Below are 16,961 nucleotides of genomic sequence, written 5' to 3'. Positions count from 1 at the left end.
AATAACAGCAATAAATACTCTGTATTTCTGTATACTTACAGTTGCTGAGACTCACATGTTCCCCTTTTAAAATAAGGGTAATCATAAACAATAAATACTATTGTGCTAGTTAAATCAAACTCTAATGGGGTGATTAGGCGATGGGCACTGAGGAGGGCACTTGACAGGATAAGCACTGGTATTATATGTTGGCAAATCCAGGGATCCCTGGGTGGCGCAGCGGTTTGGCGCCTGCCTTTGGCCCGGGGCGCGATCCTGGAGACCCGGGATCGAATCCCACGTCGGGCTCCCGGTGCATGGAGCCTGCTTCTCCCTCTGCCTATGTCTCTGCTTCTCTCTCTCTCACTGTGTGCCTATCATAAATTAAAAAAAAAAAAAAAATGTTGGCAAATCGAACTTCAATAAAAATATATATATATATTAAAACAAAAAATACAACTCTGAAAAAGGAATGTATATGTTACTATTCCTCTTCTTCATTCTACCCATTTTCTGAAGTATGGAAATACCAAGTTACTTCCTAATAACTGAGGCTGATGGGTTATAACTGTGCTCCTTACAGATGACTGGTATAGCCTGGACTGTGCCGGCACCTGTGGGAGAGGCTGTGTCTCCCAGTGCAGGTCTGGGAAGTGATCCCCCCATGATGAACTGGGAGAGGATTACAGACAGGCTGAAAACTGCTTTTCCACAACAAACCAGGTACCTTAATTTTTATTTAGTTGTGAGTACAGATTAATACTCTACAGTTTCCATAACCATAATTAGGGCAACGAAACAAACATAAATATATTTCCTTACTGTGGCCTTGGTAAAGAAAATGAAATTTAAAGGAATAGTGTTCAATATAAATGCTAAACCTCTTCACTAAATTTAACAAATGAGCAAACCTAAATTTAAAAACCTATTCTCTCATAACTTAAGATTAATAAAAGTACAACTAGTTATAAACCTATCCAATTTTAATGCCACAAACTGTAATGATTATCTTAATAACCTCTTTCCAAAGTGAATTTTAGGTTGATTGTATGCTATATAAGCCCAAACATCAGGTTTTACTCTCCTCTTTCCTTAATTTTATTAAGGGCTCTTAGTTTTTGTTATAGAACATAGTTAAATGCAAGAAATGGTTTTAGTGTGCTTTTCACAGTGCTGACTTTGGCAGAAAGATTTTTTTTTTTTCGCTTAAGTTTTTAACCAGTATTTTCATTTGAAGCCTAATATTTTTATTTAATAACATTGTTATGCTTCAGGATTAGATTGTGGTTTTATAAGTATGAATAGATAATGATAGTGAATAGATAATGAAAATAGAACTGTAATAGAGTTGTTGTATAAAATGAATAGTAAATCAAAGGTAGTTTTTGTTAGGCTGATGACCTGACACTTCATTTGGGAAAGAAAATATTTCATCCTGGTCTGTCCTACCAAAAATATATTTAGAGGCCTTGGGTCTGTGGACTATGGGAATTGAAAAAGAACATACTAACTGTCTGATAAAAAAAAACAGAGGGGTGCCTGAGTGGTTCAGTTGGTTGAGCATCTGCCTTCAGTTGGGGGTCATGGTCCCAGGGTCCTGGGATCTGGCCCACATTGGGCTCCCTGCTGCATGGGGAGCCTACTTCTTCGTCTCCCACCCCCACCTGCTTGTGTGCTCGCTCTTGCACGCTTTCTCTCTCTCAAAAAAAAGTCAAAATCTTAAAAAAAAAAAAAAAAACTAGGAATATTTAATGTGTCTTAATTTAGCTTCACTGTTCTGTGTAATCTTTGTTTTGAGTTTTACAACAGTAAAATTAACACAGAAGAGAGACAGACCTATAGTAATATAGTTAAAAAGGAGCATTTTAGTCCTGAGTAAAAGCTATTGGAGACACGATATAAAGAGCTCAGTTACATAGTAAGAGGTAACAAATTCAATTTTCATACAAGCTTTCAAAAACAAAACCTGTTTTTGGAAAGAATATTAAACTTTAGTAGACTTTAGCTCAGAGATCTATCTAAAGGGCCACATCTATATCCTGCTGCATATAAATCCTAGAATAGGATTTTGTATCTTGTGGGCACGGGGCGCACCCCAAGGCATTAGGAAAAATTCACCACTGCTCTTTCTTTGATCTCTTCCAGAAAGGAGCTTACAGATTTCTTACGGAAATTGAAGGACATTCATGGAAAGTCCTTATCTGGACTGACATTTGATGAAATTGTGTATAAGATTTCCCAATTTATTGATCCCAAGAGATCACAGGTAAAAACAAAATGCTATCTCTCTGCCCTTCTGTGTAGTAGTAAGTGGTTTTAATCATCTTTATGTCTATAAATCAATAACCTATTATATTAAATTGTCCATTAACAATTCAACTTAAATTTAACAAATGATATAGGAAGTCTTTTTGAAATACTACCTGATGATTCTAGAATAAAACTGATCTTGAAATTTATCCTAGGTTGCTTTGACTCTTAAGGAAGACTTTTTTCTTATTTTTGTAAAGACTTGTTTTAATTAAAAGCATATACAGTTGTGTTGTGTACTCAGAGCCAGGGGAAGAAAACAAGTAATGTTGCTAACATTTTGTATCAAGATTTCTCATGAGTCTAATTGACCTTTACCCTTTTGCTAATTCTTTACTGTACTTCATTTTCTGTGCTATTCTGTTCTTCCTGTTTTAGAACACTTGAAAAAAAATACAATATTCTTGTTTTCAGAGTCAAGGAAAATCTATGCCAAATGGTAACTGTGTTTCACCTAGCCACACTCCTCCACAATCTAATGCTGCCCAGCCTCCAAAACCAGCCTGGAGGCCCCTTAGTTCACAAGGGCCTGCCTCATGGGAAGGAGCTAATAATTTGGTGAGACTGTTGATTTTAAGTACATTTAAATTTGGGAGAAAAAAATGAGCTGAATTGAACCTTATGTGTATTTTCCCTAGGATGATGATGAGGAAGAAGAGGAGCCTTGTGTGATCTGTCATGAGAATCTCTCTCCAGAAAACCTCTCTGTTTTGCCTTGTGCTCACAAATTCCACTCTCAGGTAACCCTTTAAACTTACCTTTTAAATATTTTTCCTTTAAAACAACTAAGCGAGATTCATGCTGCCTTACTTGAAATCATATACATGTATCATCAGCTATTGCTGTGTCCTGACTTCCACAGAATATAACTCAGGGCTTTAGAGTACCACACAGAAACATTTACACCTGCTTCCCTGTACCTAGCCCCAGTTTGCACTGTGCTTTCTCAGATCTCCATACACCTTACAGGAAAAGAGGAGATAACAATGAGATTGAAATAATATGAAGTGGTTCCCTTGAATAGAACTGGAAGGAATGTTAATTGACATAGCGATTCAGTGGCAGTTTAGCAATAGTGTTCCTTCACCTTGATTGGCTATAAACATATAGTGTCCTTTATTCCCATGTACTGATGGCCTCCTATAAAGCATAAGATTTACCTTAATAGTCTGTCCAGGCTCTTGTATTTGCTCTTTAGATGCTCAGGTTTTAGTTTTGATTTTAGAAAAATACAAGACTAGCATATCTTTCATTGATTTTTGGCACTTTATATAGATTAATTCCTGGTGGTGTTGCTGTGCAAATGCTATTGATATACAATTTATGATCCAAGTCTTCTGGTATAAAGATGTAATTTGATCCGGGAAAATACAATCTTACATAAAGTCTCCTCAGGGAAGTGAACAGTAGCTAGCTCATTCAAGCCATATCTGTAAAACATGATTTCAAAGATATGTGATACCTAATACAGAATTATATATTCATTCTATTCTGATATGAAGAAATAGACACAGGCTAATGCCAAAATATCGGGAAAGATACTTAGTCTTTTGAAGTTGTTAAAGTCCTACCCATTTAGAAAATAAATGTTTCATGAAACTTATTACTCTGTGCCATTGCCCATATAATGGAAAACAGATAACCCATTCAGGTTACTTTTTAGGGTTACAGTTAGTGGGCCTAATATATAGTGGGTTTTTTGTTTTGTTTTGTTTTGTTTAAGATTTTACTTATTTATTCATGAGGCAGAGAGAGAGAGAGGCAGAGAGAGCAGCAGACTTCCACAGGGAACCTGATGCGGGACTCAATCCCAGGACCCTGGGATCATGACCTGAGCCAAAGGCAGATGTTCAAACCACTGAGCAACCCAGGTGCCCATATAGTGCCTATTCTTAATCTCTTATCTGCCTTGGCTCTCATTATTTATACAGGTAAAATTGGTTTGTTTTTGGAAAGTTAGTATTCAAGCAAATGATGTAACAGATGGTTCATACCATCATTGTCACCAAAGAGCCATCTGAAAAGTATATCCATCATCCAGGGATTTTAAGTTCAAAACACCATAAACACTTGATACAGGGTCTTGGTGACTTTCATATGTTACCATTTTTTTCTGGATTAAAAATAACAATGTATAATAAACCAGAGGAAAAATACGTAGCAGATTCCCTCAGCCTTCTTGATTTTTTTTTTTTTAATTTATGATAGTCACAGAGAGAGAGAGAGAGAGAGGCAGAGACACAGGCAGAGGGAGAAGCAGGCTCCATGCACCGGGAGCCCTATGTGGGATTCGATCCCGGGTCTCCAGGATCGCGCCCTGGGCCAAAGGCAGGCGCCAAACTGCTGCGCCACCCAGGGATCCCCAGCCTTCTTGTTAAGAAGAGTTGCTAAGTCATCCTGAAAATTGGGGTTGGGGAAAGGATCCTAATCACATGAACTTGCTGAAAGGTGTTCTGTTACAAGCTGTATTACTCAGCGAATTACAGAGAAAATGCCATTATTACAGCAATTGGCTTGGCAATTTACTAGATAAGGTAACTTATTATATAGAGTACCAGTTGCCTCTGCTAGGCTAAGTCAGAGAAACTGACATGAATATTTTTGCTCCTTAGTGCATTAGACCTTGGCTGATGCAACAGGGGACATGCCCAACCTGCAGACTCCATGTTTTGTTACCAGAAGAATTTCCGGGTCACCCCAGCCGACACTTGCCCAAGATCTGATCCAAGGGTGTGATTATGCAAAGGAAGTTCAGTTATCAGATTCCAGAATTTAGTTTTGCCTTTTGTTATGAACTGATAGTGTGAGTGTTGTGAAGCAGTGTACTCTTTAGTTTTGTGTAAAAGAAGCTAGCTAATCTCATCAAAGCTGCAGCCAAAGAGGACAGGACAAACCTTCAGGACTTGGAGCGGAAAGGGCTTAAATTTTAAAACTTACATTGTATTTGCCCATATGTTAAGCATTTTCTTCCAATGTAAACATCATTGTTAGACAAGAAAAAAACATCCTAAGATCTATGCTTTTTCCTTCTTATTCCACTTTTCCTTTACTATTCCCCAAATATGCTACATTTTAATTTCCTGAAATAAATTTAAGAGGAAAAGTGGAACAGCAAAAAAGTAGGAAAATTCCATACACCTTATTGTTTCTTTTAAGTTTTAAAACTGCTTACAAAATACATAATTGAATTATTTAAAATTTGCCCCTATCTTCCCCATTCTTCTCTGGCCTCTAAATATGTGTCCACAAAAAGATTATGAGCTACTTGAGTGTGGGGGCCATATAGTGGTGTGTTGGAGCTTATCTAATAATAGTTTGTTCATAGCTTGAAATCTGCCATAGTGGGAGTATTTACACCATAGAAATTTGTAAATGTTGTAAGTCAGGGCTTCTCTTCCCAAGAACTTGTTAAACATTTAACAGCACACTACTGGGACCATGTCTGATCCTCCTTTGTGTTCTCAATGCCTTGCACAGTAGGTATAGCATAAATATTCCCCAAATCAGGAAATAAAAATGAGTTAATGTGTAAATTAAGTCACTTGCTCAGTTGAATAATTGAGATCTTATGGTCATTTGTAAACATTGTCATTGGACCTTACACTTGATTCTTTTTTCTGCCTTAGAAGTTTATTTTCACTTTGTCATGCTGCAGGGTTTGGGGGACTGTTTGTATGCAGATGCTACTTATGACAAAGTTGATATTTATTGGGCTAAGCTGCTATCTAAAGCTTGTCACTAGGAACTGTTTTTAGAGGTCAAAAACCTATTTTGAAAATAGTATTGTGTAAATGTTGTAAGTGTTGTACATGTCTGTAGTTAAAAAAATCTGAAGAATTCAGTTATGGTGTAAGATGTTACTTGGTTCATATTTGTTTCCATAAATTATTGAAATAAGTGTTTTGACTCAGCAACTATTTTATCTGTGTATTTCAGTGTAAATGTATCTTGAAGTTACTTTAAATCTCTATTTAAAACTGCTATTTCTATAATTGTATGCTAAATGTTTTCTTCTGTAATGACAATAGATTGGAAAACGTGGAGGAAGATATCCAAAAATGAGGGCAGTCTTCTAGACACTTAGAATGCCAAGAATGTCTTGGAATTGAAAAATACAGAAATTATAAGGCCTCTAATGTAATTATCTCGTCTGACACCTTGAGGTCATGGTTCTATGGCAAATTATCTTGTAAAACAACTGTTTCTTAGTTTGTTTACAACTCCAATTTCACTTCCATGTGGGAAAGATTTTATCTGTGTTTCAATTTAAATGTATCCTGAAACTACTTTAAATCTATTTAAAACATTTATATCTGTTTAATTGTGGGTTTTTTTTTTTTTCTGACAATAAGTAAAATACCCAAGAAGGCATTCATGGAGACTTGTAGAATCATAAAATATCCGAGCTTGTAGGGTCTTTAATAATCCTCTAGACTTCACCCTCATAACTATATTTTGCCTACGATCATATCTTGGGTCTGAGGATAGGACCTGAGGACTCAGCACAGTAGCTGATATGTAGTAGGTAGGATTGTACTTTTGAAAGTCATGTCCAATTCTACAGATCCATAGTTATAGCTACAGAATAGCATTTTGGGATTTGAATGCAGATCTTCTGTCCCTTAGCTAGTGTTCTCTTCTAGTACTTCAGGGCTGTATCCCCATTTTGGGTTGACTGTGCAAACAAGAAAAGTAGTTTTTCCTTCCTTGTAAATATTTGTCAAAATGAAAGATGGTAAACCAATTGATTTTTTTTGGACTAGGAACATGATACTGAGTGTCTAAATATATAATAGTCTGCTGACTTTTCCTTCAGATTCTTGATTTGCTTAGGATGGTTCCAATTAATGCTTATTGTTTTGACATAATAGTGCTCCCTTTCATTCTCAGCAGTGCCCCAGCCTTGATGATAAATTATATTTTATGGCTAATTCAGGGAAGGTAAGCTTATTTTTACTAAATTCAAATTTAGCAAGAATCTTCTACATTTATAAAATGTTCCTGGGATGCCTTATCAGATAGTCTCTTAGATAAGACTTCCAGAACTACAGTAGTTAAGGAATATTCTGGTGTATAGCCAGATGACAATAACAAGATACAGGATTTCTGATTTTCTTGAGTAGGCAGTTTTCAGAGTTATTGGACTCCTGTTAATATGGATCCTGGACCACATCACATTTACCTGCTGTTTATAAATGATACATATTCCAAGAGTCTATGTAGGAATCTGTGTTTGGAATGAGCACACCAGGTATTCTGGAGCATGCTAAAATTTGAAAAACGTTGGTGTAGAAGAAAGTGGCTTTCTCAGGCAGATCTGTGTTTGAATTGTCGAACTCGCATTTTTTACATGTTGTGCAATCATGAACAAATTACTTTTCTCAACCAAAACTTCTATAAAATGGGAAAAAGACTACTTGCCTGAGTTAGTGTTCTTTTTTTTTTTTTTTTTTTTTAATTTTTATTTATTTATGATAGTCACAGAGAGAGAGAGAGAGAGGCAGAGACACAGGCAGAGGGAGAAGCAGGCTCCATGCACCGGGAGCCCAATGTGGGACTCGATCCCGGGTCTCCAGGATCGCGCCCTGGGCCAAAGACAAGCGCCAAACCGCTGCGCCACCCAGGGATCCCTGAGTTAGTGTTCTTAAATGAACATTTATTAGTCTTAATTCCCAAAGTACCAAACCTTCTATTTAGTCCATCAACGTGTTGGAATTTACTCCTTGATAAAATTCTTAAGTGTTTTTTATCTTCAACTACCCTTATTAAAATGAATGGAGGAGAGAAAATTCAGGGAAGATGGCAGAGTAGAAGGAACTTGAGCTCACTTCACCCCACAGGCCACTCAGCAGCTATGTCTATGCAACTAACTCTGAAAATGACTTGAAAACCTGCAGAACAGATTTTCACAGTCAACTGTAGAGAAGAGGCCACATCGAAAAGGGTAAGTAGGAGGGGTGGAGAAATGGTTGGGAACCAAAACCCCTGGAAGACTAACCACAAATGGGAGGGAGACCACAAGCATGGAGAAGCAAAAAGGATCAGACCTCACACCAGACACCCCAGGAACAGGGGACCCACATTGGGAAGGCAAATGCTCATAATATGTGGCCTTGAAAACCAATGGGGTTTAATATCAGGAGCTTTAAAATCAGGGTCTAGCATACTTTTTCCTCTAGCCAGGAAAACAAGACATGTGTGAGCCAGTGTTAACACTCTTCCTGTCTTGCTAGCATTGCTTGCATGCTTTGCCCCTGGGTTTCTCCACAGACTCACCCCATCTAACCTACCTTCCTCTGTAGGCATCCTGCATCCACCACTGACCAGGACCAGCAACACTCCATAAAGTGACTCCTACCATGTGCAGAGGGGAAGATAACTCCACCAGTGTGCCCACAGTTTCACCAACTGAGCCTCTTCGCTGGCTGCACAGGAAGCAAGCTCAGCCACTTTTGGCTCCTGCAGCTGCCTAGTCTGACCACAGCCCACCAATGAAAGTCTCAGTTGGCCTTGCAAGGAGCAAGTCCTGCTGTTGGGTGTGCCAGCAGTTGGCAGAGAGGCTAATTGCAGTCAGTTAACACTGATTGCTAACTCTGCCCAACATAGGGCCTTGACAGGCATCTCATCAGCACAAGGACCAAACAATGCCCAGTGTGCCCAGAGCAGTCACTGGGTCATTGCAGCGGGCTGAGATAAAAACTAAAGTAGCTTAGCCACAAAAGCTGTACATGAGCAGCCCACATAAGAGATATCCCTGCAGTGCTTGGTTTGGTGACTAGGGATGATTGTGCTATAGGGCACCACAGGGCCTCTTCTACACAAGGCCGCTCCTTTTAAGACAAGGAGATGGAGCTGATCTAATACATAGAAACAAGGTTAAGCAAAATGAGAGAGATGAATATGTACCAATTGAAAGAATAAGACAATATCAGAGAAAAGAACAAAAACTGAAAGAAGCAATATGCCTGATAAAGCATTAAAAGTAATGGTCATAGTCAATGGACTTAAGAATGGATAAACTCGGTGAGAACTTCCACAAATAAGTAGAAAAACAAATGAAGAATTCAATAACAAATTAAAATTGCACTAGAGGGAATAACAGCAAATTAGAATATGTAGAAGAATGAATCAAGATTCTGGAAGATGGGGTAATAGAAAACCACCAAGCTGACCGCATAAAGAAAAAGAAATTAAAAATGGGGATAGATTAAGGGACCTCTGCAATATTATTATGCATAATATTTGTGTTCTAGGGATCACAGAAAAAGCAGAAAAAAGAAGGGGCAGATAACTTTTTTAAAGAATACTAGAAACTAATCTGGGGAAGGAAACATATCCACATTCAGGAATCGCAGAGATCCCTAAACAAGATGAAAGCTGGAAGTCCACACCAAGAGACAAAAGAATTGAAATTGCAAAAAGTAATCATAAAGAGGGAATTTTTTTTAATAAATTAATTTATTGGTGTTCAATTTACCAACATAAAGAATAACACCCAGTGCTCATCCCGTCAAGTGTCCCCCTCAGTGCCCATCACCCACTCACCCCCACCCCCCGACCTCCTCCCCTTCCACCACCCCCAGTTCGTTTCCCAGAGTTAGGAGTCTTTATGTTCCATCTCCCTTTCTGATATTTCAAGAGGGAATTTTTAAAGTAAAAAGAGAAAACAGTTATATACAAAGGAAAACCCATAATACTAGCCAACTTCTCAGCAGAAACTTTGAAGGCCAGAAGAGAGTAGCATGATAATAGTCAAGGTGTGAAAGCAAAAAGAAAAACCACCTGTAACTAAGAACACTCTACCCAGCAAGGTTATCATTCAAAATAGGAGAGAAACTTTCAAGGAAAGGGGTTCATCACCACTGAACTAGCCTTATAAGAAATGTTAAAGGGAGTTGAGAGAAAAGGCCATAATCAGGACTAAAAAAAAGGAAAGGAAAAAAGGTAATGACTGAAAGCAAACATGTAAAGGAAGTTTAATCACTTCTAAAGCCAGTATGGAATTAAAACACAAAAGCAATAAAGTAAATCATATCTAAAACAAAAACAGTTAAGGGATAAAATAAAAAATATAAAATATGAAAATACATAAAATGTTGAGGGAGAACTAAAAATTTGTGTTTTTAGAATGTTTCCAGTTTAAGAACCATCAACTTAATATAGACTGTTATACACATAAAATGTTATATATGAAGCTATTGGTAACCCCAAATCAAAAACCTATAATAGATACACAAAAATAAAGACAAAGGAATCCAAGCATAATACTAAAGAAATCTACCAAACCATAAGAGAAGAGCAACAGAAGAAGAACAGAAGAGCTACAAAAACAACCAGGAAACAATAGGGCAATATAGACCCATTAATAATTACTTTAAATGTAAGTGGACTAAATGCTATAATCAGAAGACATAGGGAGACCAAATGTATAAAACAAAACGATGTATCTATGCTCCCTACAGGGTGTTCACTAAAGACCTAAAGACATACAGACTAAGAGTAAAGGGATGAAAAAACATATACGATGCAAACAGGGCGGGGGGGGGGAAGAGCCAGGGTAGCAATACTTATATCAGACAAAACAGACCTTAAAATGAAGACTGTAGGAAGAGACAAAAAAGATCACTATATAATAAGGGATTGATATAATCAGAGGATGTAACAGTTATAAATAACCTGTGTGTTTAACATAAGAGCACCTAAATACATAAAGCAAATATTAACAGACATAGAGAAAATGACAGTAATTCAATAGTAGGGGATTCATTTACGTGAATATGTAAATCATTCAGACAGAAAGTGAAAAAGTGTCTGAATAACTCATTAGACCAGATGGACTTATAGAATATCCCATCCAAAAATAGCAAGATACACATTCTTTCCAAGTGTATATGAAACATTTTCCAGGATAGATCACATGTTAGACCACAAAAAAAATGTCTCAGTAAATTTAGAAGATTTCAGTCATATGAAGCATCTTTCCCACCACAATGGCATGACACTAGAAATCAATTACAAGGAAATCTGGAAAATACAAACACAGAGGCTAAACAAGCTACTAAACAATGGGTTAATAAGAGGAAATTTAGAAAAAAATACAAGATAAATGTAAATGAAAACAATAGATTAAATTTTTGAGATACAGCAAAGCAATTCTAAGAGGAAAGCTTATCATGATACAGGCCTACCTCAAGAAATAAGAACTCTCAAAACACCTGATCTTACACCTGAAGAGTTAGGAAAAGAAGAATGAACAAAGACCAAGGCCTAGTACAAGGAATAAGAAAGATTAGAGATAAATGAAATAGAGACAAAAAAGAAGAAAGAAAAAGAAAAGATCAATGAAACTAGGAGCTGGTTCTTTGAAAGGATTAAATGAAACCATTAGCCAAACTCATCAAGAAAAGAAAAGAAAAAAAAAAAAAGAGGACTCAAAATCAGAAACGAAGAGAGGAAATATCCAACACCACAAGGAAAAACAAGAAATTATAAGAGAATATGTCAACAAATTGGACAACCTACAGGAAATGGAAAAATTCTTAGACACATAAAACCTTCCAAAACTAAATCAGGAAGAAACAGAAAATTTGAACAGACCAATTACCAGTAATAAAATTGAATCAGTAATCAAAAACCAGTCACTCATAAGATGGCTTCAAAGGTGAATCCTACCAAACACCTAAAGATTTAATACCTGTTCTCTCAAGCTATTCCAGAAATTAAAAGAGGAAGGAAAACTTCCAAATTAATTCTACAATGCCAAAATATCCAAACACCAAAACCAGTCAGAGACACTATTGAAACCCCCCCCCAAAAAAACCCCACTAAAGGCCAGTATCTATTAAAGCATAGATGCATGAATTTTCAGCAAAAAAAAGTATCAACTGAATTCAGCAATACTTTTTAAAAATCATTCCCACAATCAAGTAGGATTTATTCCAGGGATGCAAGAGTGGCTCAGTATTCACAAATTAACTGATGTATTACATCACATTAACAAGAGAAAGAATAAAAATAAAAAATAAAAATAAAAAATAAAAAAATAAAAAAAGAGAAAGAATAAAAACTGTATGATCATGTCAATAGATACAGTAAAAGCGTGTGACAAAATACAACATTCTTTCATGATGAAATTTCCCAACACAGTGGGTTTAGAGGAAACATAATGAAGGCCATATATGAAAAATCCACAGTTAATGGATTTTTCATATATGGCTTTCATATATGGCCAATGATGAAAGCCTGAAAGTTTTTCCTCTATGAACTGGAGCAAGAAAAGGGTGTCCATTCATTCTCACCACTTTTATTCAACATAGCACTAGAAGTCCTAGCTGTGGCAATCAGACAAGAAAAATAAAAGGCATCCAAATTAAAAAAAAAAAAAAAAAGTAAAACTGTCACTGTTTGCAAATGACATGATACTCCAATTAGAATACCCTAAAGACCACTAAGAAAACTACTGGAAGTAATAAAAGTATTCAGTAAATTTGCAGAATATAAAATTAATGTACAGAATTGTAGCAGAAAAATTAAAATACCATTTGAAGTTACACCAAAAAGAATAAAATACCTAGGAGTAAACTTAACCAAGGAGGTGAAAGACTTGTACTCTGAAAGCCATAAAACATTGATGAAAAAAATTGAAGATGACACAAACGAATGGAAATATATTCCATGCCAGTGGATTAAGAGAATATTGTGAAAATATTCACATTTTTTACAACTTGCTCAACCTTTGTAATATTTCATCATAAAAATCAAGAAATGTACATATAATTCTTTACACTTAGAGTCAAGTGTAAGTTTCTTACAGTCATAGATCCAGAAAATGCAAAAGGAATATTTAGCATAAATACAATGAAAAGAAAGTTGGGATCAGACTGATATTTCCATTTGGACCACAGTAGTTTACACAAAGGAAAATGTACATTCATTTTAGATTTTCCAGAGTTCATTTCATTTGGTTTTATTCATACAGAGGATAGGTACTGAGATCTGCTATCTGAACAAAGTAACCTGACCCCTGTGGAAACTTCTGTGTGTACAAACGTATCTACTCTAGCACAAGCAGCACCTGAAGTGTTTTATCCCCACTTCATTCCTTTCCTCTTTTAACTTGGACGAAACCAAACCAAATAAATCCTAGAATGGGGTCAGCTGCAAATAATATGGTTAGAAATATTAACTCTGCTAATCAGAAACAACACTGCATCTTTAGAAAATCCAAACACCTTTTTTCCCCCCATATTCAGAACCATTAAACCATCCAAGCAGAATAAATAACTCACATTCTTACTGAGTTAAACCAAGTCTGATTTCAGGGATCTTTAAAGATTTGCCTGTTTTCCCCTCAGAATCTGCAATGTTGGAAAATTTAGTATACTTAAATCATATTGAGATGAAAATAAAAGTTAACAGTCACAAAATGACAGTGAAATACTCCCATATCAGACATCATGGCATTTCAAAACTGGATAGTGATAGAAAAAAAAAAAAAAAAACCAGAAAAGGCATTCAAGTCTGAATAGGAAAAAATACAAACCAATCTACAGATTCAATGCAATCTTGATTAAAACAGCATCCGCACTTCCCACAGAACCAAAATAATACAAAAATTTCTATGGAGCCAAAAGAACCCCCAAATAGCCAAAGCAATCTTAAGAGAGAAAAACAACACTAGAAGTATCACAATCCTAGACTTCAAGATATATACTACAAAAGCTATAATAATTAAAGCAATATGGCACAAAAATAGACACATAGATAATAGAATAGGGAACCCAGAAATAAGCCCACATTTTACATGCTCAATTTACAACAAAGGAGGCAAGAACACACTGGGGGGGAAAGCCTCTTCAATAAATGGTGTAGGGAAAACTGGACAGCTACATGCAAAAGAATGAAACTGGACCACTTCCTTACACCCTACACAAAAATAAACTCAAAGACCTAAGTGTGAGACCTGAAACCGTAAAACTTCTAGAAGAAAATATATACAGTAATCTCTTTGACATCAGCCTTAGCAACATTTTTCTAGACATATCTCCAGGCAAAGGAAACAAAAGCTACAAAAATACTGAACTACAACATAATAAAGTTTTTGCATAGCTAAGGAAACTATTAACAAAATGAAAAAGCAACCTACTGAGTGAGAGATCTTCACAACTAATATATCTGATAAGGGGTTAATATCCAAAATATATAAAGAGCATATACAACTTGATAACTAAAAGTAATTTGATCAAAAAATGGTCAGAGGATCTGAATAGACATTTTTCCACAGAAATACAGATGGTCAACAGACCCACAATATGATGCTCAACATCACTAAATATCAGGGAAATACAAATCAAAACCACAATGAGATATCACCTTATACCTGTCAGGATAGCTATTGTCAAAAAGACAAGAAATAAAATGTAGGTGAGGATGTGGAAAAAAAGAAAATCTTGTGCACTGTTGGTAGGAATGTAAATTGGTACATCCACTGTGGAAAACAGTATGGAGATTTCTCAAAATATGAAAAACAAATGCCATATGATCCAGTAATTTCTCTGAGTATTTACCCAAAGAATACAAAAACACGAATTTGAAAAGATATATGCACCCCTATGTTTATTGCAGCATTATTTATGATAGCCAAGAAAAGGATATAGGTAAATAGATAAATGTGTGTGTGTGCGCATGCACACACACACACACACACACACACACGTGCACAGAAATACTACTCAGCCATAAAAAAGAATGAGATCTTGCCCTTTTGACAACATAAATGGACCTATAGAGGATTACCTAAATGAAACAAGTCAGACTGAAAAAGACATACCATATGATTTCATTTATATGTGGATCTAAAACAAAACCAATGAATCAACAAAATGAGACTCTTAAATACAGAGAACAAATTGGTGGCTGCCAAAGAGGAGGGGGCTGAGTGAAGTAAAGGAGATTTAAGAGACAAATTTCCAGCTATAAAATAAGTGTCATAGGGGTGAAAGGTACAGCATAGAAGATACAGTTAATAATATTGTAATAACATTGTATGGTGACAGTGACTGCATTGATTATGGTGGGTATTTAGTAATGAATAGAATTTTTTTTTAAGATTTTATTTATTCTTGAGAGACACAGAGAGAGAGAGGCAGAGACACAGGCAGAGGGAGAAGCAGGCTCCATGCAGGGAGCCTGACGTAGGACTCGATCCCGGGTCTCCAGGACCATGCCCTGGGCTGAATGCAGCACTAAATCACTGAGCCACCGGGGCTGCCCTAGTAATGAATAGAATTCTTGAATCAGTGCTGTACTCCTGAAACATACAATATTGTGTATTCATTACACCTCAATAAAAATTATAAAACAAAGGGAGGAGATAATATAATTATTAGTCCTACTTCCAGGCCTAGGCGGTGACCACAGAATTCTAGATCTCACCCACAGTTGACTGGCTATACATCAGACTGGCTAGACTCACCATCAATGTCCAGACTATTGCCCAAGTTCTATACAAGTTCTAGGTGAACCTAAATGAGCTAAAGTATGGTTGGCAGGTCAAGCCTTACACCCTTATGAACATACTTGCCAGCCTCCTCTCTGAAAAAGGTTTGGCCAGTACTACACTTTGGGTCGGTCCCTTCATTGCTCTCTGTATCTATCTCATCAACTGCCCCATGATGACTGAGGACTTTGTGGTCAGCAGCAAGTGCAATAAACAAATGTAAAGGGTGTAGGAGTCCTGAGCAAAACATGAATCCAGAGCACCTGTTTGAAACCGTATCACAAGCCATGCTGAATGCTGTGGACCAGGATGCAATGTGAAGCATGAGAATCATTGTTCACATTTGTCCTTTTGAAAAGGACAATCACCACCAGGAGACTGAAAGTCCAAAGGGACTTATTTTCAGTCCCCAGAGGCCATTCAAAATAAGTTTTCTTTTACACACACACAAAACCACTTATTTTACATTACACATGAAAATCAACTCAAAATGATTAAATACTTGAAGACCTGAAACCCAAAAACTTAAGAAAACAAAGGCAGTAAGCTTCTTGACATTGATTTCAATGAATTTTTTTAATCTGACAGTAAAAGCAAAGGCAACAAAGTAAAAACAAGTGGGACCACATCAAAGTAAAACCTGTACAAAGCAAGGGAAACTATCAGTGAAATGAAAAGGCAACAAATTAAATGAGAGAAGATATTTGCAAACCTCATATCTGAAAATAAACTACTATCCAAAACATATAAAGAACTTGTACATATAAAGAACTTCTACAACTCAACAACAAAATACAAACAATTAAAAAATGGGCAGAGGATCTGAATAGACATTTTTCCAAAGAAAACATACAAATGGCCAACAGGTACGTGAAGATATACGGTAAACATCACTAATCATCAGAGAAATGCCAATCAAAAATCACAGATATTTCACACATGTAGGAATGTTTAGTATCAGAAAGACAAGAAATAAGTGCTGGCACTCTTGTAGAGAAAAGAGAAGCCTTGGGCACTGTTGGTAGGAATGTAAATTGGTGCAAACACTATGTAAAACAGTGTGGAAGTTCTTGAAAAAATTCAAAGTAGAACTACTATATGATCCAGCAATTGCACTCTGGGCATTTATCCTAAGAAAATGAAAACACTGATCTGAAAAGATATATGCATCCCA

The 16,961-nt window shown here is 36.4% G+C and overlaps 1 protein-coding gene and 1 pseudogene across 13 annotated transcripts in view; both read left to right on the top strand.

Moving 5' to 3' along the window:
* The window catches only part of DZIP3 (DAZ interacting zinc finger protein 3), an 86,336-nt gene extending 80,149 nt beyond the window's left edge, over window positions 1-6,187 (top strand). For all 13 annotated transcript variants that reach the window (XM_041751892.1, XM_041751902.1, XM_041751833.1 and 10 more), the window contains 5 exons: window positions 563-702; window positions 2,125-2,245; window positions 2,704-2,847; window positions 2,928-3,029; window positions 4,902-6,187. In XM_041751892.1, coding sequence (XP_041607826.1) covers window positions 563-702; window positions 2,125-2,245; window positions 2,704-2,847; window positions 2,928-3,029; window positions 4,902-5,012 — 618 coding nt within the window. In that variant the 3' untranslated portion in view covers window positions 5,013-6,187. The remainder of the gene's footprint in view (window positions 1-562; window positions 703-2,124; window positions 2,246-2,703; window positions 2,848-2,927; window positions 3,030-4,901) is intronic.
* Window positions 6,188-13,436: 7,249 nt separating this feature from the next.
* Window positions 13,437-16,216, top strand: LOC121487109 (annotated as a pseudogene).
* Window positions 16,217-16,961: the final 745 nt, after the last annotated feature.

The sequence above is a fragment of the Vulpes lagopus genome, chromosome 1 (assembly GCF_018345385.1).
Source record: "Vulpes lagopus strain Blue_001 chromosome 1, ASM1834538v1, whole genome shotgun sequence".
In the NCBI taxonomy this organism is placed as follows: domain Eukaryota; kingdom Metazoa; phylum Chordata; class Mammalia; order Carnivora; family Canidae; genus Vulpes; species Vulpes lagopus.
This window is presented reverse-complemented; position numbering and strand designations above follow the sequence as displayed.